The sequence below is a fragment of the Narcine bancroftii genome, chromosome 4, assembly GCF_036971445.1.
Source record: "Narcine bancroftii isolate sNarBan1 chromosome 4, sNarBan1.hap1, whole genome shotgun sequence".
In the NCBI taxonomy this organism is placed as follows: Eukaryota; Metazoa; Chordata; class Chondrichthyes; order Torpediniformes; family Narcinidae; genus Narcine; species Narcine bancroftii.
In genome coordinates, this window is record NC_091472.1 from 15,777,399 (window position 1) to 15,802,722 (window position 25,324).

The following is a 25,324-nucleotide window of genomic DNA, read 5'->3' on the forward strand; positions in this document are numbered from 1 at the left end:
TGGGGAAAATTCCATGAGGACCCAGAGACTTATTTACCATTATATGCCTTAAAAATTCCAACACCCTCTCTTTCCTAATCCCTACATTTTGCTCCTCTTATCCAACACGATTCCATATCCTTTTCCCTACTGAATACCGAAGAGAAGAATTCGTTTAGCAACCCCATCTCATTCTCGATCACCTGTCTTTCCACCCCCAAACTTTGTCTACAAACCTTCTCTATTTTCAAACTAACCTCCTTCCTGTTCTCCTTTATTGGAACCCCTTCCCCCAACCATCCTAGTTTATATCCTCCTTAGTAGCCCTAGCAAATGCCTCCACCAGGATCCTGGTCCCTCAGGAATTCAAATGCAACCCGTCTATTTGGTACAGGTCCCACCTCCCCCAAAAATGGTCCCAGTGATCCAAGAACTCGAATTACTTTCTCTTACTCCAACCCCTTTAGCATGCATTCATCTTCCACCTGATACTATTCTTGCCCTCAATGCCACGTGGCACAGAAAGTAATCCAGAGATTACTCCTTTGTGGTTCTTTTTAGCTCCCTACCTAACTCCCTATATTCATTTTTTAGAAATACTTCACTCTTCCTCCCTATGTCATTTGTACCAACATGTACCACAACCCCTGGATCATTTCCTTCCCCCCTGTAATGGAGGATTAAAACCATGTACCCAGATGCTTTTTGCTTATGTGGAACTGACGACACTGGGTCCACACGCAGGTCACCTTACTTTCAGAACTAGCAGATGTAATTAAACTCAGCCATGGGGACTTATCTGAAGATACACTTTGAAATGGAATTCCACCGTGAGGCCCAGGGAAAGCAGTTGTCAAATACGACACTCTGAAATTGACGTATTGGTCACAACCTGTGTTGCTCAAGAAGTTTTAATGAGTCCTTGTATCTACGAGATAAACCAGGATATCATAGCATCCTGCTCCATAATAATTAATCTTCTAAATTGTAGAATAGTATGCTCAGCTTTGATTTTGACTGACAAATGTTAGAGGGAGTGGGTGCATGATTAATTGTTTTTGGGGTATAAAAGTCTGTGGTCCTGCTGCTGAAGTTTAGACTCTCCGAGGGGTGGGAACACCCCTTGTCAAGAAGGAAGAACAGCCAGAGTCCGAGCAACGTCCCGGTCGGGGGAGGTGGAGAAGCTGCTACCAGCGCCCTGACAACCTACTACAAGTGTGCAGTTGGGAAGGGCTTGCATATTGTAGTGTGAAATCAGCTTTTGAATTAGTAATAAACATTTGTATAAACTGAACTGCTCTCGGTGTGTGTGTCTATTTTCTTTCGGTAGCTCAAACACTGTGACCAATCTAAAATGAACAAAATGAGAGGTATAAGTTTACCCAAGACACCCCCTTAGGATGTCTTGGACATGAAAAGCTACATCCTGAACCCTGGCACCAGGGAGGCAAACCACCATCCAGTTTTCTTGATCATGTCCACAGAATCCCCTATCTGCCCTCCTGACCATTGAATCCCCTATAACTACTGTCCTCTTCTTCCTTTCCCTACCCTTCTGAGCTACAGAGGCCGACTTTGTGCCAGAGATACTTTCCCCAGCTTGACTGCCCCCCTCAACAGTACTCAAGGAGGAGGAGAAGGAGTACTTATTGTTGAGGGCTACAGTCTTGTACCTGTCTCTTCCCTTTCCCTCTCCTAACTGTAACCCACTGATCCTCCTCCCATGGCCCTGGTGTGACCACCTGGCTGTAACTCCTATCTATTGACTTCCTCACTATCCCTGACCAGAGTGAAGTCATCGAGCTGCAGCTCCACTTCCCTAACACTGTCCCTGAGTTGCTGCAGCTCAGCATACCTAGTGCAGACATGGACGTCCAGAAGGCTAGAAGACTCCAGAACCTTCCACATCTGACATTGAAAACAGCAAACCGCTCTCGCACTCATCCCTTCTCTCTCCCCCTCACCTTACAAAGAGAGAGAAAAAAAGATAATACGTGACAAATATACAGTCTTATCATAATCCCGATATGCTCAACCTCAGCCTCTGCTTGCCGAAGCCTCTGAGCCAAAGCCTCGAAGCCCCACTCCTTCACCAGGCCACTCACTCACTGGGCTGCTCCTCGCTGGCCGCTCCTTTGCCTTACCCGCCTTTTATTGGCCCTTGACCAATTAACCCCATCACTCTCACCTCACTCCTCCTCCTCTGAACACTGCCCGAGCTCTGGTCGCTGCCTTACCCTCCTTTTATTGGCCCTTGACCAATAACCTATGCCCACTTGTGTTAGCCATTTCAGCCTTGGGAAAAAGTCTATAGCCAGCTACACAATCAATGCCTCTCATCATCATTTTATACACCTCTATCAGGTCACCCCTCATCCTCTGATGTCCAAGGAGAAAAGACCTAGATCATTCAATCTCTCCTCATAAGGCATTCACTCCAATTCAGGCAGCATCCTTGTAAATCTCCTCTGCTCCATCTCTATAGCATCCCCATCCTTCCTGTAGTGAGGTGACCAGACTGATCACAATATTCCAAGTGAGGTCTAACCAAGGTCATTGTGGTGGAACCACTGTATTACTGTTTGTATACATATGGCTGGCCCGCCCCTTGCTGATTGTACCTGTGGCTCCTCTCCCTCGATTCCCCTAATAAAGGCGGAAATGCCATAACCCCTCCCCTAGAACAAGCTTGGGTCTCCGGTCAGCAACATGAGATGTGTCATCAGTTTATGGTAATAAAAGCTGGGTAACTTCTAGTCTTTGGAGTTATTGATTGCGCATCAATTTTATTACCATAATTTTTTTTGGAATGAACAAGTTACTGAGACCAGTGATGCACGATCAATTACACAAAGGCTGAAGTTATTGGAAGCCTTTTATTTGCAAGAGATGGACAGCATCTCTTGAGTTGCTGGCTCACACTGACCTGAGCTTGAACTGGGGGCAGGGTGGTGGCATGACAGCCTTTATGGGGGATAAAGGGGAGGAGTCTCGAGCCAGCCAGTGAGAGCAGGGACAACCAGGAAAGGGCATGTCATTTACATACACAATAGAGACGGGGTGGCTAAACCGCAGCTCGTGAGCTACATGCAGCTCTTTGACATGTAATGTGCGGCCCACGGGGAGGGTACGTGTCGGCAGCAGGGAGGGTTGGTGTGAGCAGCGGGGAGGGTAGGGGTCAGCAGCGGGAAGGGTAGGTGTCGGCAGCGGGGAGGGTGGCTGTTAGCGGGTTGTCAACTGACTATCAACAGCCTGCCCGCTGCTAGGCACCTGAAAGCTGCTAGCTGCTTTGCCCAGAGCTGCTTTCAGGTGCCTATGGGGAATGTTTGGTGCGTAGAGTTGATTAGAAAAAAATCTTTTGCAAAATTGCTCCCTTTGTAACGGTGTTTCTTCACTATCTGCAGTGCATCAGCATTTTGCAAATGGATGATTTGCAAGACAAGGATTGGAAAATACTTTCCCCAATAAAACTGTACCAGGGGTGGGCAACCTCCCGCACCGGCTGCCCCAGCCCTGATGTCCCATGCCGGGGGAATGTCAGGCAGCGGGGAGTTGGGTCACTGGCTGATTTTCATCAGCCCGCCCCCTGCTAGGCACTTGGAAGCTGCTAGCCGCTTTAATGCTGCTTCTTTCAGGTGCCTAGGGGGAGTGCTCGGAAGCGGAGAATATACCTCCCCGAGGTGGGTTGAGTAAGTACACCTCAGGGACAGGTTCTCTGCTTTCAGGTGCCCTCCCAACAGCTGCATTCGGGTATTTCAGGTGGCTTTACATGCAGGTATTCTGGCCACCTGAAAGGGGCTAACGATAGTGTTAGTGGGTGTGGCTTGCGATCGCGTGATTGCTCCGGCTCTCAAACATCTGAAGTTAATGGTATGCGCTCTTATGTGAAGCAGGTTTGGCCACCCCTGGTATAGAGGTTTCACCACAACCAGAGAGGCTGGAAATCGACCCGTGGTCACTGGAGGCATCCGACAAGTTCAATCTCTAGCTACACTGCCTCAACGTGTTTCTGTAGGTCTCCACCGAGATTGTACAATCTGTCGAAGACATTCTGCACTTACGGTTCTCATGAGTCAGGCACTGCATTTACCCGATGATCAGAGACTACGAGACATTCACCAAAGCAATGGACATTCTGAAAGGCCAGTACCTGGCCCAGGTGAATGAAATCTACACCAGGCATGTCTTAGCCACGTGTAAGCAGTAACCTGAGGAGTCGATCAAGTATTACTTTCGGGTCCTGCAAGACCTTGGATGTATCTACAGCTGTAAGGCTGTATCAGTAGAAGAATACATGCAGGAGTTGATCTGTGTAGTAGGCATCAGATCGGATTACATTCGCCAGCGACTGCTAGAACAGGGTGATCTATAACTGCAGAAAGCCATCAAACTAGCTAAAACCTCCATCATGTTGTGAGAGATGGGAAAACTGATCTAAAATTCATACATCAGTTAATGGCTGTAACCAGTACAAACAGGATGAACTTGGGGGTTAGGATGCAGGAAAGCAGAGTCAGCACGATTAACATAAGAATCTTCTAGTCTTTGTGACAAGACCATAAGACTAAGATAAGGAGTGGTAAGGAACAATAGAATGTAGGAAGTTGAGGTAGTCTGGATCAGATAAGGGTCTCCTAGCCCTGGACAGAAGTACCAAGTCCTACATATCTAATTAGCTAACCTTACACAGATTTATACATATTAAATTAGCCAACCCTAGACAGGATGAGCCAACTCTGCATATCAAGAGACTGTAGCCCTGAGAATCAGGAAGGTGTGAATAAGGACAATAACATGAAGGGACACCGACAGGATACCCCCTGGTCCTCCAAGTATAATGAAATTGCACGTAGGCAGGCAGGATTGCCTAATGCCAAACCTCTCCAGCAGGAGGCAGAAGAATGTAAGGGGGAGGGTATTCCTATACTGAAATCAACTGTATAAAAGTTGGGTGAGCCCCAGTATATGTGTGTATTCCCAGGGTAAGGGGAAGCACCCAACTTTGCATTGTTGCTGTAATAAATGTTCTTTGTTCTCAATTTTTGTCTCGAGCAATTTCTTTAAAGGTACTTCTATTTCTAACAAATGGGGGCTCGTCCGGGATCACACTCCCTCCACTGACAGAGTGCCCCGACGACGAGAGTAGGTGCACCCCGGCTGATTCAGCTGGACTCACGGACGACGGGTGGCTGGTCAGTGGAAAAAGCGAGTGATATCCGAGAAGAGGCATTGAGAACAAACGACGGAAGGAAGCGCGCTAGAGCATTGCTACTGGTAAGAGGAATTTTACTTGCCTCTCAGTATGGGAAATATGGGTAGCAAGGAAGAGAGTCCTGGTTCAGGATGTGAGGATCAGATAACTACATACAGCCCGCCCGGGTTGATGTTATCTGAGTGGGGCACGGGAAGGACCCGTGGAAAGGACAAACTGACCATGGTCAGGTATTGTTGTAGGGACTGGGTTCTTCTTCTTTGGCTTGGCTTCGCGGACGAAGATTTATGGAGGGGGTAAAAGTCCACGTCAGCTGCAGGCTTGTTTGTGGCTGACAAGTCCGATGCAGGACAGGCAGACACGGTTGCAGGGGAAAATTGGTTGGTTGGGGTTGGGTTTTTCCTCCTTTGCCTTTTGTCAGTGAGGTGGGCTCTGCGGTCTTCTTCAAAGGAGGTTGCTGCCCGCCAAACTGTGAGGCGCCAAGATGCACGGTTTGAGGCGTTATCAGCCCACTGGCGGTGGTCAATGTGGCAGGCACCAAGAGATTTCTTTAGGCAGTCCTTGTACCTTTTCTTTGGTGCACCTCTGTCACGGTGGCCAGTGGAGAGCTCGCCATATAACACGATCTTGGGAAGGCGATGGTCCTCCATTCTGGAGACGTGACCCATCCAGCGCAGCTGGATCTTCAGCAGCGTGGACTCGATGCTATCGACCTCTGCCATCTCGAGTACTTCGACGTTAGGGATGAAAGCGCTCCAATGGATGTTGAGGATGGAGCGGAGACAACGCTGGTGGAAGCGTTCTAGGAGCCGTAGGTGGTGCCGGTAGAGGACCCATGATTCGGAGCCGAACAGGAGTGTGGGTATGACAACGGCTCTGTATACGCTTATCTTTGTGAGGTTTTTCAGTTGGTTGTTTTTCCAGAGGAGCTCCGTGTACTGGCCAAAACTCGGATCCGAGATGACTGGATGTGTCAAGCATTGAACATCTGGCTCTATCAAAACCAGAGAGATAACCTAGAGAGCAGAGAATATGCAGCCTGCTGGCTTAGGGGATCGTTTGATCAATTGGTTTTGAAAGAAAAAGAGTACAAGGACAAGAGAGAGGAGGAACCTTTTGTCCCTGAACCACAAGGGTGGGATGTGTTACATTCCCTCCCTCCACCTTATGTTCCTCCTATGCCGGCTCCTATCTTTCCTCCCCCTCCTATAACCTACCCTTCTGCACCTTCCCCACCTTCCCCACCACTAGAGAAGAGAGAAGAGAGCAGGAGTGGTATGATGACTCGCTCACAAAGCACTCGATTACCACCCCTGTTGACAGGAGAGAGAGGTAACTTTCATTCAGAATAGCGTGAGACTCTTCAGGAAGAAAGGGCAGAACCCTTTGATTCATTTCCCAGGGAGCAGGAACCCAGACCTAATAAGCTAGAAACTAACTGGATGAGACCACTGCGGGAAGTTCCCATGGGAGAGGGTCTCGGTTTCGTAAATGTGCCCCTGACCAGTACTGAAGTGCGTAACTTTAAGAAAGAACTGACCTCCCTGATAGAAGATCCCCAGGGATGTGCCGAACAGTTAGACCAATTTTTGGGACCAAATATATATACAATATGGGGGTCTCGACATAGAATCCCCAGCAGGGGAACAATTGGTACTAACTGGTTTTGTTACCAACTCAGCCCCAGACATTAGAAGAAAATTATAAAAGACAGAAAATTGGCATGAGCAGGGAATAACCCAGCCTCTACAGATAGCACAAAAAAGCATTTGTCCAGACATCTGAGGATAAGCAGAAAGCAAAGGCTTAAATTTTAATGCAAGCAGTTAAAGGAATAGTAGATGAGTAACATGAAAAAAGGCAGGGACTGTGTGCCAGCTCCTGGACGTTGGGAGAAGTGCAGGGAGTGGGAGAGTAGAGACCAGAGATAATTTCATAAATCACGACTTCCCACTTCAGTCACTGACCAATATTGATTAAAATTCATGCTAAAATTTAAATGTCATAAAGGATCGTTTATCAATACTGTAGAATGAGCGAATTTAACTACCAGTTAATTCCAATTTATGAAATAAATTGTATTCAAATGTGATTTTGCACAGGGAGTACCTGAGAGTTGAGTGATGTTATAACATTTGCAGGGAGAAATGTTTGCGCAAATAGGGTGAGTTCTATACATCTTAACTTTAAGTGTATGGATCAGCCAGTTGAAGGGGGAGTGTGCATGTCCCTTTAAGTGCACTGTGGCACTTGAAATTGAGGCTTCAGGCTCTTGTCTTGCAGTTAGAGGTATGGAGTCCTATCAATACATTTAGTACATTTCTTCTACACATTCAGCAGTCAAGGTCCGTGAGTTGAAAGATCACCCACCTCTGGAGAATAAAGATACCTCTGGGGATTCCTATGGGGATTCCTATAAGTTTAATCATTCATTTCTCTGGTGCATTTTCCTCTGGAGTGAAATTAATGCCTCAGCACAATTTATCTGTATTGCCGCTGTTATTTAATTCATGATAACTTTCCCCCATTCATCAGGTTTATATTTAAATCCGGTAGTGCGGAAGTTACATTGTAAATTTGTTAATGGAGAAGGGTTCAGAGAGCTCATTGCTGTATCTGACCCGACCTTGTTGGTTTTCGTGCAGTTGGATAATCATGTTGAGGAACTTTGGGGGACATCCGATGCGCTCTAGTATTTGCCAAAGCCCTTTCCTGCTCACGGTGATGGCGTGAAGCAAGGCTGTGTTCTCGCACCAACCCTCTTTTCAATCTTCTTCAGCATGATGCTGAACCAAGCCATGAAAGACCCCAACAATGAAGACGCTGTTTACATCCGGTACTGCACGGATGGCAGTCTCTTCAATCTGAGGCGCCTGCAAGCTCACACCAAGACACAAGAGAAACTTGTCCGTGAACTACTCTTTGCAGACGATGCCGCTTTAGTTGCCCATTCAGAGCCAGCTCTTCAGCGCTTGACGTCCTGCTTTGCGGAAACTGCCAAAATGTTTGGCCTGGAAGTCAGCCTGAAGAAAACTGAGGTCCTCCATCAGCCAGCTCCCCACCATGACTACCAGCCCCCCCACATCTCCATCGGGCACACAAAACTCAAAACGGTCAACCAGTTTACCTATCTCGGCTGCACCATTTCATCAGATGCAAGGATCGACAATGAGATAGACAACAGACTCGCCAAGGCAAATAGCGCCTTTGGAAGACTACACAAAAGAGTCCGGAAAAACAACCAACTGAAAAACCTCACAAAGATAAGCGTATACAGAGCCGTTGTCATACCCACACTCCTGTTCGGCTCCGAATCATGGGTCCTCTACCGGCACCACCTACGGCTCCTAGAACGCTTCCACCAGCGTTGTCTCCGCTCCATCCTCAACATCCATTGGAGCGCTCACACCCCTAACGTCGAGGTACTCGAGATGGCAGAGGTCGACAGCATCGAGTCCACGCTGCTGAAGATCCCGCTGCGCTGGATGGGTCACGTCTCCAGAATGGAGGACCATCGCCTTCCCAAGATCGTATTATATGGCGAGCTCTCCACTGGCCACCGTGACAGAGGTGCACCAAAGAAAAGGTACAAGGACTGCCTAAAGAAATCTCTTGGTGCCTGCCACATTGACCACCGCCAGTGGGCTGATAACGCCTCAAACCGTGCATCTTGGCGCCTCACAGTTTGGCGGGCAGCAGCCTCCTTTGAAGAAGACCGCAGAGCCCACCTCACTGACAAAAGGCAAAGGAGGAAAAACCCAACACCCAACCCCAACCAACCAATTTTCCCTTGCAACCGCTGCAATCGTGTCTGCCTGTCCCGCATCGGACTGGTCAGCCACAAACGAGCCTGCAGCTGACGTGGACTTTTTACCCCCTCCATAAATCTTCGTCCGCGAAGCCAAGCCAAAGAAAAGACATTGTAAATAATCACGGAGGTAAACCCTGCGCGACTGGATTCAGCTTAATGGAGAAATAAACCTGCGAACTGGTCTATGGTGCTGTGTGAGTACTGCAATAGGTGGAATATGATTTAAATTGGTGGCATTGTTCAGAACAATTGGGTGCATAAGAATAATAATATCATTAAGAACTCACAGATCTTGTACCAGATGCTATTCAGTACATCTTGACTTAAGGACTGGAGAAATTGGCATGTTAGAATGAGATTGGCATGGCACCAATATTTCTTGATTCAATAATGACTCCACAAGCTCCAGGATTCATGCAGCAGAACTTTTAAGTGGAATATAATAGAAACTAGCCTGTACTTAAATGATTGTGTGTGCAATCTTCATAAGAACATCTTTTAACTTTTTTTGGTGCCTGTTTTACAGACTGTTTTAAATAAGGCCAGCTCCTGTGAGCTGTGGCACAAGGCATTTTACTTAAGGCAGAACTAAAGGTTGAATATGTTTCAAGTTCTCTTGCAGGGGCTCTTGTGCTGCAATGTCTGTTATGTACTCACTCTAACAAATTGGAGGGTTGTGCCCCATACAGACAAGCAGCTCCAACTGCATTTTAATAAGGTCTAACATATTCAAAACCCATGGAAATATGGTTTGTGTTTCATTTTACAATTTTTACACTAACACAAAGGAAAGTCAGATTGTTATTCATTTTATTAAAATCTAGTGATTGGTTATATGTAAAAGCATGGCAAGAGGATCAACTAAAACCTGCCTGGGATGGTCCCTACTGTGTACTTTTAATTACAGACACCGCAGTACAAACAATAGAAAAAGGCTGGACCCACATTCAAAGAATTAAACCAGCTACCGAACCACAGAATCACGACAGTCAAACTCAACCCTCCACCTGGCGTGCAGTGCCTCATCCTTCTGACCTGAAAGTGACACTACACCGTGAAAAAGTGCCGTAATGTTGTTTTTACCATTTATTGTATTGTTTAATTGTTGCTTCTCCATTTCTGGGACATCACTTAATTACTCACAATGTTTTAAGTCCTCCTGGGATAGGGGCAGCAGAGGTCACAATTATTTTCCTTTAGAATGTAGACAGGGCATAGATTTAATGTATAGTCATAGTGGGGTATGGGTTAACAAGGGATTCCAATACAGACCAGGGGAACTGAACAGCTTTAGTGGAGTACATCTAATTTGTATCTTAGCCTACACAGGTATTAAAGACAGGAGTTTTAAAGCGATAGCACAAAGGACATGGTGGGACAAAGACAGACAGAATGGTAGTCAGGATTGTACATGTCGCAGAGAGAGAGATTAATACATATGCTAATGTACACAGACAGGCTGCAACTCACAAGTTCAATGATACCCATGCTAATGTTAGCAGACAAGCTGCAACACACAGTTAAATCACAAGAAACAATCCTCCCCAGCTTGGTCTCTTCTCAAACATCCTTTGGGTCTCTCATACATTCAAAATGACAAACACCACCCTGTGAAGGGGAGCACCAGTTACAAACGTGAGCTGCTACAGTACTCTAAAGCTGCTTGGCATTTCAATATCAGACTCCAGACAGCCTTCGGAGATCCGTGGCCCTGGGGTTCAGGGCTGAAGAGGAACGGCAGATACGAGCCACAATTCAACGGAACCGCCTGACTCTCGTCTATTCGTTCGCTGCTGAAGGCAGCATTTCTCAGAGACTTCTACAGGACAATGCTTACAACAGTGGTTAAAGACACTGCTTCAGGACTTCGACAAGAATCTGCCCATGCCCATGTTCAGACTTGGCAACCTTGGACTGATGTGGGATGGACTAGACTTTTTACTGAAAACTGGAGCCTGATACTCACAACCTTTATAGCAGCTGGACTCGCTACTCTGACCTTTATGGTGCTCCCCTGCCTAAAGACTTGGCTGCAGTTTTTAATTCATCGAACCCCTCGTCAGAACACTATACCCCAAAGAAAGTATGTTTCCCTAACTCTATCCAACGACACAGAGACTGCAATTCGGTTATTGACCAGCTGGGTAAAACAACACCTTACACTTTACAGCATCAGTAATACTGATCTAAAAGAAAAGTGAGGAAGGGGGGGGATCAGTCACACTGAGACTAGTAACCAAAGATCAGTAACACTGATCATGGTGAAAGATCAGTATTACTGATCTAAAAGAAAAGTGAGGATTGTGAGAGATGGGAAAACTGATCTAAAATTATGAACATGAAGGAAACTAAAATTCATACATCAGTTAATGGCTGTAACCAGAACAAACAGGATGAACTTGGGGATTAGGATGCAGGAAAGCAGAGTCAGCACGATTAACATAAGAATCTTCTAGTCTTTGTGACAAGACCATAAGACTAAGATAAGGAGTGGTAAGGAACAATAGAATGTAGGAAGTTGAGGTAGTCTGGATCAGATAAGGGTCTCCTAGCCCTGGACAGAAGTACCAAGTCCTACATATCTAATTAGCTAACCTTACACAGATTTATACATATTAAATTAGCCAACCCTAGACAGGATGAGCCAACTCTGCATATCAAGAGACTGTAGCCCTGAGAATCAGGAAGGTGTGAATAAGGACAATAACATGAAGGGACACCGACAGGATACCCCCTGGTCCTCCAAGTATACTGAAATTGCACGTAGGCAGGCAGGATTGCCTAATGCCAAACCTCTCCAGCAGGAGGCAGAAGAATGTAAGGGGGAGGGTATTCCTATACTGAAATCAACTGTATAAAAGTTGGGTGAGCCCCAGTATATGTGTGTATTCCCAGGGTAAGGGGAAGCTCCCAACTTTGCATTGTTGCTGTAATAAATGTTCTTTGTTCTCAATTTTTGTCTCGAGCAATTTCTTTAAAGGTACTTCTGTTTCTAACAATGTGGACTCTTTCTCATCTGATAATACAGCCACCATGTGGGGAATACAGGCGCTGCCATCTTGGGATGCAGGGTCGCAGGCCGCCCCACGCCCTGACCTGACTGCCACCATTGGTGAACCTGAAGTGTAACTTCTGCAGTCAACACAAGCACTGCTCAGTGAAGGATGTGGCCTATTCCAGCTGCAGAAAGAAAAGACGCTATGCAAAGGTATGCAAATCTAAGCAACCTTCTAATCCAAGCAGCAATGTGTGCAGGCATTGGGGGCCGCTGCCATCTTGGATGATGCAACAGCACCATGTGCTCATCAAGGGAGTTGCCATCTTGGAGCCGCCATCTTACCAGACTACGAGCTAGTTCAGGGGGGTAGATAGCAATGCTACAATGCCGCCATCTTACCAGACTATGAGCTGGTACAGCGGATCAGACAGTGACGCTAGTCTGGCTTCGGACTCACTCGATCAAAGCAGCCCTCATCAGCTCGCCAGGTCGATGATGGACATAGAGGTAAATGGGCTCAAGACTGGCTGCCTGTTTGATAGTAGGAGCATAGAGAGCTTCATTAACCCCGATACAGTGCTGTGTTACTCCTTCACAGTGAGACCACTAAGTCCCACTAGGCAGAGATCCGCAGCAGCTGCATGGTGACGCTGACCGTGCGTGGTGGAGAGTACAAACATTTTAAGCTGCTTTTGATGCCACAGCCCTGTGCACCCGTACTACTAGGGCTGGACTTCAGTGCCACTTTAAGAGCATCACCCCCTTACATGCCCAACCAGCAACCTGTGATCTGCCCACCATGCGCTACCTGTGGGCTCTCCGCCCTCCAGATTGCCGCCCCCCCCCAACTCTATTCGCCAACATCATTCCCGACTGTAAGCCCATCGCCACGAAGAGCAGGTGATACAGCACGGGGGACAAGGGCTTTATCAAATCAGAGGTGAGATAGCTCCTGACCCAGGAGATTAGCGAACCCAGTACCAGCCCCTGGAGAGCCCAGGTAGTGGTGGTTAAGAGTAGGGAAAAAACACCAAATGGTTATTGACAACAGTCAAATCATTAACAGGTTTACACAACTGGACATGTACCCCCTCCCTCGCAGAGCTGACATGGTATATCAAATCACCCAATATCGGATATTTTCCACCATTGACTTAAAGTCACTATCCACTCGGAGGACTGACAGTACACCACATTCGAGGCAGATGGTTATCTCTACCACTTTCTGAGGGTCCCCTTCGGGGTCACCAATGGAGTCTCCATCTTCCAGAAGGAGATGGACTGAATGGTGGATGAGCACGGGCTGTTGGTCACATTCCCCTACCTCAACAATGTCACTATCTGTAGCAACAATCTGCAGTACCATGACACCAACCTCCAGAAATTCTTCCTTACAGCCAAAACCCTTAACTCACCTATGTTAGAAATTAAAGTACCTTTAAAGAAATTGCTCGAGACAAAAATTGAGAACAAAGAACATTTATTACAACAACAATGCAAAGTTGGGTGCTTCCCCTTACCCTGGGAATACACACACATACTGGGCTCACCCAACTTTTATACAGTCAATTTCAGTATCAGAGTGCCCTCCCCCTTACATTCTTCTGCCCCCTGGATGGGTTTGGCATAGGTAATCCTTCCTGCCTACGTGCAGTTTCAGTACACTTGGAGGACCAGGGGGTATCCTATGGGTGTCCCATCATGTCATTGTCCTTATTCACACCTTCCTGATTCTCGGGGCTACAATCTCTTGGTATGCGGAGTTGACTCATTCTATCTAGGGTTGGCTAATTTCATATGTATAAATCTGTGTATGGTTAGCTAATTAGATATGTAGGACTTGGTACTTCTGTCCAGGGCTAGGAGACCTTTATCTGATCCAGACTACCTCAACTTCCTACATTCTATTGTACCTTACCATTCCTTTTCTTAGTCTTATGGTCTTGTCACAAAGACTAGAAGAATCTTATGTTAATCGTGCTGACTCTGCTTTCCTGCATCCTAACCCCCAAGCTTATCCTGTTTGTACTGGTTACAGCCATTAACTGATGAATTTTAGTTTCTTCCATGTTCATAATTTTAGATCAATTTTCCCATCTCTCACAATCCTCACTTTTCTTTTAGATCAGTAATACTGATCTTTCACCATGATCAGTGTTACTGATCTTTGGTTACTAGTGTCAGTGTGACTGATCCCCCCCCCCCCCCCCCCCTCCTCACTTTTCTTTTAGATCAGTAATACTGATCTTTCAAGTGTAAGGTGTTGTTTTACCCAGCTGGTCAATAACCGAATTGTAATCTCTGTGTAAAGTCTTTAGGTAGGGGAGCACCATGAAGGTCAGAGTAGCGAGTCCAGCTGCTTATTAGGGTTGCGAGTATCAGGCTCCAGTTCTCAGTAAAGAGTCTAGTCCATCCCACATCAGTCCGAAGTTGCCACGTCTGAACATGGGCATGGGCAGATTCACGTTGAAACATTGAAGCAGTGTCTTTTAACCACCCGACTTTTGTAAGCATTGTCCTGACGAAGTCTGTGAGAGACGCTGCCTTCAGCAGCGAACAAGTAGCAGTCTGTGAGAAACGCTGCCTTCAGCAGCGAACGAGTAGCAGTCGTCAGGCGGTTCCGTTGAATTGTGGCTAGTATCTGATGTCCTCTTCAGCCCCGAACCCTAGGGCCACCAATCTCCGAAGGCTGTCTGGAGCCTGATATTAAAGTGTCAAGCAGCTCACGTTGTTGGTAACTGGTGCTCCCCTTCACGGGGTGATGAAAAGAGACCAAGCTGGGGGGGGATTGTTTCTTGTGATTTAACTGTGTGTTGCAGCTTGTCTGCTAACATTAGCATGGGTATCATTGAACTTGTGAGTTGCAGCCTGTCTGTGTACATTAGCATATGTATTAACTCTCTCTCTCTGCGACATGTACAATCCTGACTACCATTCTGTCTGTCTTTGTCCCACCATGTCCTTTGTGCTATCGCTTTAAAACTCCTGTCTTTAATACGTGTGTAGGCTAAGATACAATTAGATGTACTCCACTAAAGCTGTTCAGTTCCCCTGGTCCGTATTGGAATCCCTTGTTAACCCATATCCCACTAAGACTATACATTAAATCTATGCCCTGTCTACATTCTAAAGGAGCACAATTGTAACCTCTTCCGCCCCTATTCCAGGAGGACTTAAAACATAGCGAGTAATGAAGTGACATAAACAGTTAACAAACAATACCCCAATAAATGAATAAACAGTTAAAAAAATACAACAATAAATGTAACATTACGGCACTTTGTCACGGCGCAGTGTAAGTTTCAGGTCTGAAGGATGAGGAACTGCACGCCAGGTTGAGGGTTGAATCTGTGTGTCGTGATGTTGTGGTTCAGAAGCTGGTTTAATTCTTTGAATGTGGGTCCAGCCTTTCTCTCTTGTTCTTACTGCGGTGTCTGTAATTAAAAGTACACAGAAGGGACCATCCCAGGCAGGTTTTAGTTGATCCTCTTGCCATGCTTTTACATATAACCAATCACTAGATTTTAATAAAATGAATAACAATCTGACTTTCCTTTGTGTTAGTGTAAAAATTGTAAAATGAAACACAAACCATATTTGCATGGGTTTTGAATATGTTAGACCTTATTAAAATGCAGTTGGAGCTGCTTGTCTGTATGGGGCACAACCCTCCAATTTGTTAGAGTACATAACAGACATTGTAGCACAAGAGCCTCTGCAAGAGAACTTGAAACATATTCAACCTTTAGTTCTGCCTTAAGTAAAATGCCTTGTGCCACAGCTCACAACCATATTCCATATAATAACCATATAGCAATAACAGTACAGAAACAGGCCATATTGGCCCTTCTAGTCCGCACCGATTTACATGAAACTCCAACTAGTTCCACCTACCTACTCCCTGCCCATAACCCTCCAACTCCCTCACATCTATGTACTCATCAGTGCCACTGTAATATAGTTGAACTAACTGCTACACTACCCAAAGTGAGACAAGAGCCCATGCATTTTCTGACTAAAGGTCACAAGTGCAGCCAACAGACTACTTCAAGGCACTTTCAGCCTTGCTCCTCTGTGCAGCCATGTAATCTTTGAGAAGAGGCAAACATAACCAAGGGCATTAAAAGGGTAAAAATCTGGCAATTTTCTCTCCACAGAGAGCATTGGGGAGCCTGGAACCGATTGTTGATTTTGTAAAATGAAGTTGAACAGGCTTGTACACATTTTCAGACTGCTTGTGCAGTGAGTGCCATACACCATGGTCTTCTGATTCATTGGTGAGGAGGTGATCAGTAAGATGCAGCAGTGGAAGCGCTTGCTCAAAGGGTGGAGGAAAATTAGACTTAGACCTGGATTTGTCAGAATGATAAGAGTTTATCTAAAGCTGGCTTTAGATAGAAGAACATCACAGGTGCTCCTCAATTTACGATAGGGTTGCGTTCCAGCAGACCCAGCGTAAAAATCTTAATTGGAGACGTACCTTATCTAACATTAACAGCACTGTATCAGTCCTCATACTGATCTCACAACCCTGCTCTCTCCCAACAGTCCCTGTAAGCTTTCCGAAAATGTGATTAACCAACGAGGCTACAAAAAATTCACCTTAGAGAAATTATCAAAGTTTATTGGAAAAATCAATGATGCTTGTGATGACCTTTAACACATTATATGAAAGTAAATGACAGTCATGCTATTGTGTCATCGTAAAATCATAAGTAGGGGAGCACCTGTATTACCTTTCATATTTTTGCAATGTTGATTGCACACACAATCATTTAAGTACCGGCTAGTTTCTATAATATTGCACTTAAAGTTTAGCTGCATGAATCCTGGAGCTTGTGGAGTCATTAGTGAATCAAGAAATATTGGTGCCATGCCAATTTCTCTGTACCATGCCAATTTCCCAGTCCTGAAGCCGCGACATAGTGAATAGTATCAGGTACAAGATCTGTGAGTAATTAATGCTATTATTATTCCTATGCGCCCAATTGTTCTGAACGATGCCACCAATGTAAATCATATTCCACCTATTGCAGTACTCACACACCACCATAGACCAGTTCGCAGGTTTATTTCTCCATTAAGCTGAATCCAGTCGCGCAAGGTTTACCTCCGTGATTATTTACAATGTAACTTCCGCACTACCGGATTTAAATATAAACCTGATGAATGGGGGAAAGTTATCATGAATTAAATAACAGCGGCAATACAGAGAAATTGTGCTGAGGCATTAATTTCACTCCGGAGGAAAATGCACCAGAGAAATGAATGATTAAACTTATAGGAATCCCCATAGGAATCCCCAGAGGTATCTTTATTCTCCAGAGGTGGGTGATCTTTAAACTCACGGACCTTGACTGCTGAATGTGTAGAAGAAATACCTCTAGCTGCAAGACAAGAGCCTGAAGCCTCAATTTCAAGTGCCACAGTGCACTTAAAGGGACATGCACACTCCCCCTTCAACTGGCTGATCCAGCCACTTTACACATCAGATCCTTTCGTTATCTTACATACACTTAAAATAAGATGTGTCGAACTCACCCTATTTGCGCAAACATTTCTCCCTGCAAATGTTATAACATCACAACTCTCAGGTACTCCCTGTGCAAAATCACATTTGAATACAATTTATTTCATAAATTGGAATTAACTGGTAGTTAATTTGCTAATTCTACAGTATTGAAAAACAATCATTTATGACATTTAATTTTTAGCATGAATTTTAATCAATATTGGTCAGTGACTGAAGTGGGAAGTCGTGATTTATGAAATTATCTCTGGTCTCTACTCTCCCACTCCTGACACTTCTCCCAACATTCAGGAGCTGGCACACAGTCCCTGCCTTTTCCATGTTACTCATCTACTATTACTTTAACTGCTTGCATCAAAATGTTAGCCTTTGCTTTCTGCTTATCCTCAGATGTCTGGACAAATGCTTTTTGTGTGATCTGTAGAAGCTGGGTTATTCCCTGCTCATGCCAATTTTCTGTCTTTTGTAATTTTCTCCTAATGTCTGGGGCTGAGTTGGTAACAAAACCTGTTAGTACCAATTGTTCCCCTGCTGGGGATTCTATGTCGAGACCCCCATATTGTATATATATTTGGTCCCAAAAATTGGTCTAACTGTTCGGCACATCCCTGGGGATCTTCTATCAGGGAGGTCAGTTCTTTACAAAACCGAGACCCCCTCCCACGGGAACCTCCCGCAGGGGTCTCATCCAGCTAACTTCTAGCTTATTATTTCTGACCCTGCCCTTTCTTCCAGTAGGTTCTCACTCTGTTCTAAATTACAACAATCTCTCTCTCCTGTCATTCTCTTCTCTTTTCTCTAGCTGTGGGGGATGAGGGGAAGGTGCAGAAGGGTAGGTCATAGGAGGGGAAGGAAAGATAGGAGCCGGCATAGGAGGAACATAAGGTGGAGGGAGGGAATGTAACACATCCCACCCCTGTGATTCAGGGACAAAAGGTTCCTCCTCTCTCTTATCCCTGAATTCTTTCTCATTCAAAACCAGTTGTTCAATGGGTCCCTTGAGCCAGCAGGCTGCATTCCCTGCTCTCAACATTGTCTCTCTGGTTTTGATAGAGCCAGATGTTCAAAGCTTGACACATCCATTCATCCTCGAATCCGAACTTTGGCCAGTACACGGAGCTCCCTTTAACCGGGCATTTAACCCATTCAATACAACAATACCTGACCATTGTCAGTTTGTCTTTCCCACGGGTCTTTCCCGTGCCCCACTCAGATAACATCAACCCAGGCGGGCTGTACGTAGCTATCTGGTGTTCACATCCTGAACCTGGACTCTCTTCCTTGCTACTCATTATTCCCATACTTATAAACAAGTAAAATTCCTCTTACCGAGTTCCAGTAGCAATGCTCTAGCGCGCTTCCTCCCGTCGTTTGTTCTCAATGCCTCTTCTCGGATATCACTCGCTTCTTCCACTGACCAGCCACCCGTCGCACGTGAGTCCAGCTGAATCAGCCGGGGTGCACCTACTCTCGTCGTCGGGGTACTCTGTCAGTGGAGGGAGTGTGATCCCGGACGAGCCCCCATTTGTTAGAAATTAAAGTACCTTTAAAGAAATTGCTCGAGACAAAAATTGAGAACAAAGAACATTTATTACAACAACAATGCAAAGTTGGGTGCTTCCCCTTACCCTGGGAATACACACACATACTGGGGCTCACCCAACTTTTATACAGTCAATTTCAGTATCAGAGTGCCCTCCCCCTTACATTCTTCTGCCCCCTGGATGGGTTTGGCATAGGTAATCCTTCCTGCCTACGTGCAGTTTCAGTACACTTGGAGGACCAGGGGGTATCCTGTGAGTGTCCCATCATGTCATTGTCCTTATTCACACCTTCCTGATTCTCGGGGCTACAATCTCTTGGTATGCGGAGTTGACTCATTCTATCTAGGGTTGGCTAATTTCATATGTATAAATCTGTGTATGGTTAGCTAATTAGATATGTAGGACTTGGTACTTCTGTCCAGGGCTAGGAGACCTTTATCTGATCCAGACTACCTCAACTTCCTACATTCTATTGTACCTTACCATTCCTTTTCTTAGTCTTATGGTCTTGTCACAAAGACTAGAAGAATCTTATGTTAATCGTGCTGACTCTGCTTTCCTGCATCCTAACCCCCAAGCTTATTCTGTTTGTACTGGTTACAGCCATTAACTGATGAATTTTAGTTTCTTCCATGTTCATAATTTTAGATCAATTTTCCCATCTCTCACACCTACAACAAAGATAAAGGTGTATTCCACACATCACGCCTGGCTATACTCAGCTGTGTCATGGAGAATGGAGTTATTGGCCCCGATCCCGACCGCATGCACTTCCTGTTGGAGCTCCCACTTCTCTACAGCCTCAAGACCCTGAAAAGGTGCCTGGGGTTTTTCTTCTATTATGCCCAGTGGGTCCCCAACTATGTGGATAAGTTTTGCCCCCTCGTAAAAGCTACCTCCTTTCCCCTGTCAGCAGAGGCCTGGGTGGCCTTCAAACTCTTCAAGGGTGATATTGCCAAGGCCACAATGCACACTGTGGAGGATGCACCCCATTCTAGGTGGAGAGCAATGCGTCTGACTTTGCCCTGGCCACCACACTTAACCAGGCGGGCAGACCTGTAGCATTTTTCTCCCTCACACTCCAGTGCCCCGAGATCCGGCACTCCTCCTTCTAGAAGAAGGCCCAGGCAATCGTTGAGGCGGTATGGCACTGGAGGCACTATCTTGCCGGCAAATGATTTACCCTGTTGACTGACTAACGTATAGATGCTTTCAAGTTCATTAACAAGCAGAATGGTAAAATCAAGAATGACAAGATTCTGAGATGGAGAATCAAACTCTCTACCTACAACTATGATATCTTGTACTGGCCTAGCAAGCTCAATGAGCCTTCAGGTGCCCAGTCTTGAGGGACTTGCACCAGTGCACACATTGATCGTTTACAAGCCCTCCACGCCAACCTCTGCCACCCCGGGGTCACCAGGTTCTACCACTTCATCAAAGCCCGCAACCTCCCCTATTTGGTTGAGGACATCAGGACGACGACCAGAAACTGCCAGGTCTGTACAGAATGCAAACCACACTTCTACCAGCCATACAGGTCCCACTTGATTAAGGCCACCCGACCCTTTGAGCGCATGAACATGGATTTCAAGGGGCCACTGCCCTCTTCAAACCGTACTTCCTCAACATCATTGATGAGTATTCATGTTTGCCATTCCCTGCCCGGTCATGACTGCTGCCGCCATCATTAAAGCCTTACACAACCTCTTCACACTGTTCAGATACCCCTGCTACATTCATAGCAACTGGCAGTCATCCTTTTTTTTTAAAAATTTTTTATTTTTCACACCATAAATCACATTAGCCATGATATACACTATTTCTTTTTCACACATATACAGTGACTTTTTCTCCCCCCCCCCCTTTCCTCCCAAACCACCCCCCCACCCTCATCCATTTTAGGTATACAATCTAGGTTGCATTAAGCCAGTCAGACAATGTTGTCATTCAACAAAAATACACCAGAAATTCTACTGAGTCCATTCTTTTCTTTCCTTCTCCTTCCATCAACTTAGGTAATGTTTGTCCCCGGTAGGTTTTTGCTATTGTATTTAATGTAAGGCTCCTATACTTGTTCGAATATTTCAATATTATTTCTTAACCTATATGTTATTTTTTCTAATGGAATACATTTATTCATTTAAATTTAGTAGTTTCTTCCTTTTAATTTGGTTATGTATTCCATTAATATTTAAAGACATATAGTTCAGCGTAGCCCTTTTATATTTTGTTTATCTTCTCTTTCCGTTTTTCCATCATTACCTTTCCTCCTTTTCCATTTCTGTTTTCTTATTTTCAACTCTTTATAAGACAACATTCCTACAACATCCAACATTTTCCTTATTCTCCTATTTCTATCTTATTTATCCCCAATCTCCCCTTCACCTCCTGAGTTGTCCTTTATCCCTTGTCGGACAACCACATCTCCCCTCTCCATTTGGATTTGCGAATCCACTCGCAAGCGTCAACTGATTTTGCAGTGACCGCTATTTCCCCCCACCCCGCCTCCCCCAGAAAAGATTTCACTTTTCATATGTCACAAAGGTCACTCTTTTAATTCCCTCCTTATTCTCTCTATTCCATTACCTTCCCTTATTAATTCTTGTCTATACTATCTATATTTTCCTCTAAGTACAGATACATTCATGTATGCTCATTGTCTCTATTCACTCTTATACCTCTTTACCCGCATACATATCAATCGTGATCATTTTTACTCTCATTACCCGTCTTCATCCCTCAGTCTATTTTTGTCTTTACCCACATACATATCCATCGTGATCATTTTAACTCTCATTACCCGTCTTCCTCCCTCAGTCTATTTTTGTAATTGTTCTGCAAATTTTCGTGCTTCTTCTGGATCCGAGAATAGTCTGTTTTGTTGTCCTGGAATAAATATTTTCAATACCGCTGGATGCTTTAGTATAAATTTATACCCTTTCTTCCATAAAATCGCCTTTGCTGTATTGAACTCTTTTCTCTTCTTTAGGAGTTCAAAACTTATATCTGGATAAATGAAGATTTTTTGCCCTTTATACTCCAGTGGTTTGTTGCCCTCTCTTACTTTTTCCATTGTCTTCTCCAGTACCTTTTCTCTTGTAGTATATCTTAGGAATTTTACTACAATAGATCTTGGTTTTTGTTGTGGTTGTGGTTTAGAGGACAATACTCTATGTGCCCTTTCTATTTCCATTTCTTGCTGTAGTTCTGGACATCCTAGGGTCTTAGGGATCCACTCTTTTATAAACTCCCTCATATTCTTGCCTTCTTCATCTTCCTTAAGGCCCACTATCTTTATGTTATTTCTTCTGTTATGGTTTTCCATTGTATCTATTTTTTGAGCTAGTAGTTCTTGTGTCTCTTTAGTTTTTTTATTAGATTTCTCCAATTTCTTTTTTAAGTCTTCTACCTCCATTTCTGCTGCTACTGCCCGCTCTTCCATCTTGTCCATTTTCTTTCCCATTTCTGTTAAGGTCATCTCCATTTTATTTATTTTCTCTTCTGTGTTGTTTATTTTTTTTCTTAAATCCTTAAATTCCTGTGTTTGCCATTCTTTAAATGACTCCATGTATCCTTTAATAAGAGCAAGTATATCCTTTACCTTGCCTTTCTTTTCTTCTTCTATTTCCCTGTACTCTTCCTCTTCCTCTTCTTCTTCCTCTGGGTTGACCATCTGTTGTTTCTTTGTTGCCCTTTCCTCCTCTTCTTTCTTGTTTCTATTGTCTTCTGTGGTCTCTTCTTGCTGCAGGTGTTCTGCAGCTGTCGTTGCCGGCTGTGGAGATCGACTCCCCAGCTGGTCCCCCCTCCCGTCGGTGTGTTTTTTTTCATTCGCATCGCGCATGCGCGGTTGCGCACTTTTACTCGGCTCTGCGAGCCATTTTTGTAGTCCATTATTTACCGACCTGAGGGAGCAGGTTTCTCTCTCCGCAGCGGGCCTCTTCGGACAGGTAAGGCCTTCACCTTTTTCCTCCTTTGTCTTCTCTTCCTCTCTTCTTACCGTTGCTTTCGATTTTTCTTTTTTTGTCGCCATCTTCTTTCCACCTTTATACTCACTTTTCTGTAACTTTTATTTCTGTGCCTTTGTGTTTTCCTTTGTTTTTCCCGACTTTTCTGGAGAGGGCTGGAGTTCACCGTCCGGCCACTACTCCATCACGTGACTCCTCCCGCAACTGGCAGTCATCCTTCATGAGCAATGAGCTGCACCAATATCTGCTGGCCCGAGGTATTGCCTCAAGCACGACCACTAGCTACAACCCTCGAGGGAATGGCCAGGTGAAAAGGGAGAAAGCCACCGGCTAGAAGGCCGACCTCCTCGCCCTGAGGTTGAAAGGCCTGCCTGTCACCCACTGGCAAGAGGGTCCTCCCTGAAACACTCCACACAATCAGATCTCTCCTGTGCACTGCCACTAATCCTACACCTCATGAAAGGTTGTTTCCCTTCCCCAGGGGACCATGCTGCCTTCCTGGTTGTTTCCCTTCCCCAGGGGACCATGCTGCCATCCTGGTTGTTTCCCTTCCACAGGGAACCATGCTGCCATCCTGGTTGCCATCTCCAGGGCCAGTCAAGGTTTTGAAGCATGTGAAAAGCCACAAGTCCAACTCACTGATCAAAAGGGTCCACCTCCTCTACGCCAACCCCCAATGTGGTGTACCCAGATGGGTGAGAAGACACCTTGCCTGTCCAGAACCTGGTGCATGCGGGAGATCCCAGGACTCCAGCTGACCAACTAATACATCCATCCCCTCACCCCCGATTACCCATCACATACTATGTCACCCCATCCCAGCCCCTGACCCAGCTTTCTCAGTTCAGTCACCAGATACCCCACCCACCACCAACTGTCCAGGAGTCAACAGCTGAGCCACAGCCGGCGCTATGATGGTCACAAAGGCGGGCAAGACCACCAGACAGACATGGAACCCACTTCACCCTGCCAGACTTCTTTTTAAAAGAGTGGGTGAATATGGCTGTATGGCTGGCCCACCCCTTGTTGATTGTATCTGTGGCTCCTCTCCGTTGATTCCCCAAATAAAGGTGGAAACACCAAACCCCTCCCCCAGAACAAGCTCGGGTCTCAGGTCAGCAACATGAGATGTGTCGCCAGTTTATAGTAATAAAAGCCTATCAGTCAGGTAATTTCTAGTCTTTGGAGTTATTGATAGCACATCAGGCATATAGCTACAACAGTAACTCACAGTTCTTTAACTCAATCCCACAGTTAATGACAGTCAACACACCGTATACCTTCTTAACAACACTATCAACTTGTGCAGCAGCTTTGAGAGTCCTGTGGACACGGACACCATGACCTTTCAGTTCTTCCACACTGCTCAGTTCCCCAATTAACATTGTATTCTGCTTTCAAATTTGACCGACTGAAATGAACCACTTCATACACAAACCACTTTAGTACAAATGATCATTTGTTATAGAAAATATACCTGACGAGCACTCCATATGTTTCAACAGCAAATTTAGTTGTGAGTTCACAGAAACTGCAGAAAAAAATAAATCAAGTTAAATAAAGCATATTTAGTAGCAAGATAGTAAGAAAATATATCTTTTTGAGAACTACTTCAATTTCTTCTCCAATCTGGTGGCAATAATACCAGACCTGGAGTATCTTGTTTATCAATGTGACCAGAAAATAACAAATTTTCTTTCAGAAAGCTAAAAAACCCTGCAAAAATGAAATAAAGACTGGAAATGTTGATGGGCCAGGCAGCATCCGTGGAAAGAGGAACCAAGTTAATGTTTCTTCTCAATGCCTATTTATCAGAACTAAAAAAAGTTAGAATTCTTTTTCTGCTTTGGTTGAAAGGTCATTGACCTTTAAACTTGATTCTCCTTCCACAGATGCTTTCTGGCCTGCTAAATATTCACATAATTTTCCTTTTTTTAAAGATTTCTTGCAATTAGATTTTTTATAGATTTTCATTATAATTGCCTCTCTCTTCTATGAACGTCCACCTTGAAAACTCCCTACAATTCTCTCTAAAGGAATTTCAGTTTGGTTACTTTATTTATCCTCAGAGGTTTGGCTGCCATCACCACCAATGTATCAATTAGAATACCTTGGAACCTATCACCGATTTTCCACTTGTTCTTTCCACACCTCTTCCTTTGGTGCAACTTAAAAAAAAAACATTTTTGATTTCCAACTATTACCAGTTCTGTTAAAACATGAAAGATCTGAAACATTATGCCTGTTTTGTCTCCACACATGACTTTCTAAGTATTTCACCA

At 45.0% G+C, this 25,324-nt stretch overlaps 1 protein-coding gene across 1 annotated transcript in view; it reads right to left on the reverse strand.

The window, feature by feature from the left end:
• LOC138762346 (cation channel sperm-associated auxiliary subunit epsilon-like) overlaps positions 1-25,324 on the reverse strand; it is a 210,417-nt gene that overhangs the window by 16,363 nt on the left and 168,730 nt on the right. Inside the window, exon 22 of the mRNA XM_069936115.1 lies at positions 24,520-24,573. Coding sequence (XP_069792216.1) covers positions 24,520-24,573 — 54 coding nt within the window. The remainder of the gene's footprint in view (positions 1-24,519; positions 24,574-25,324) is intronic.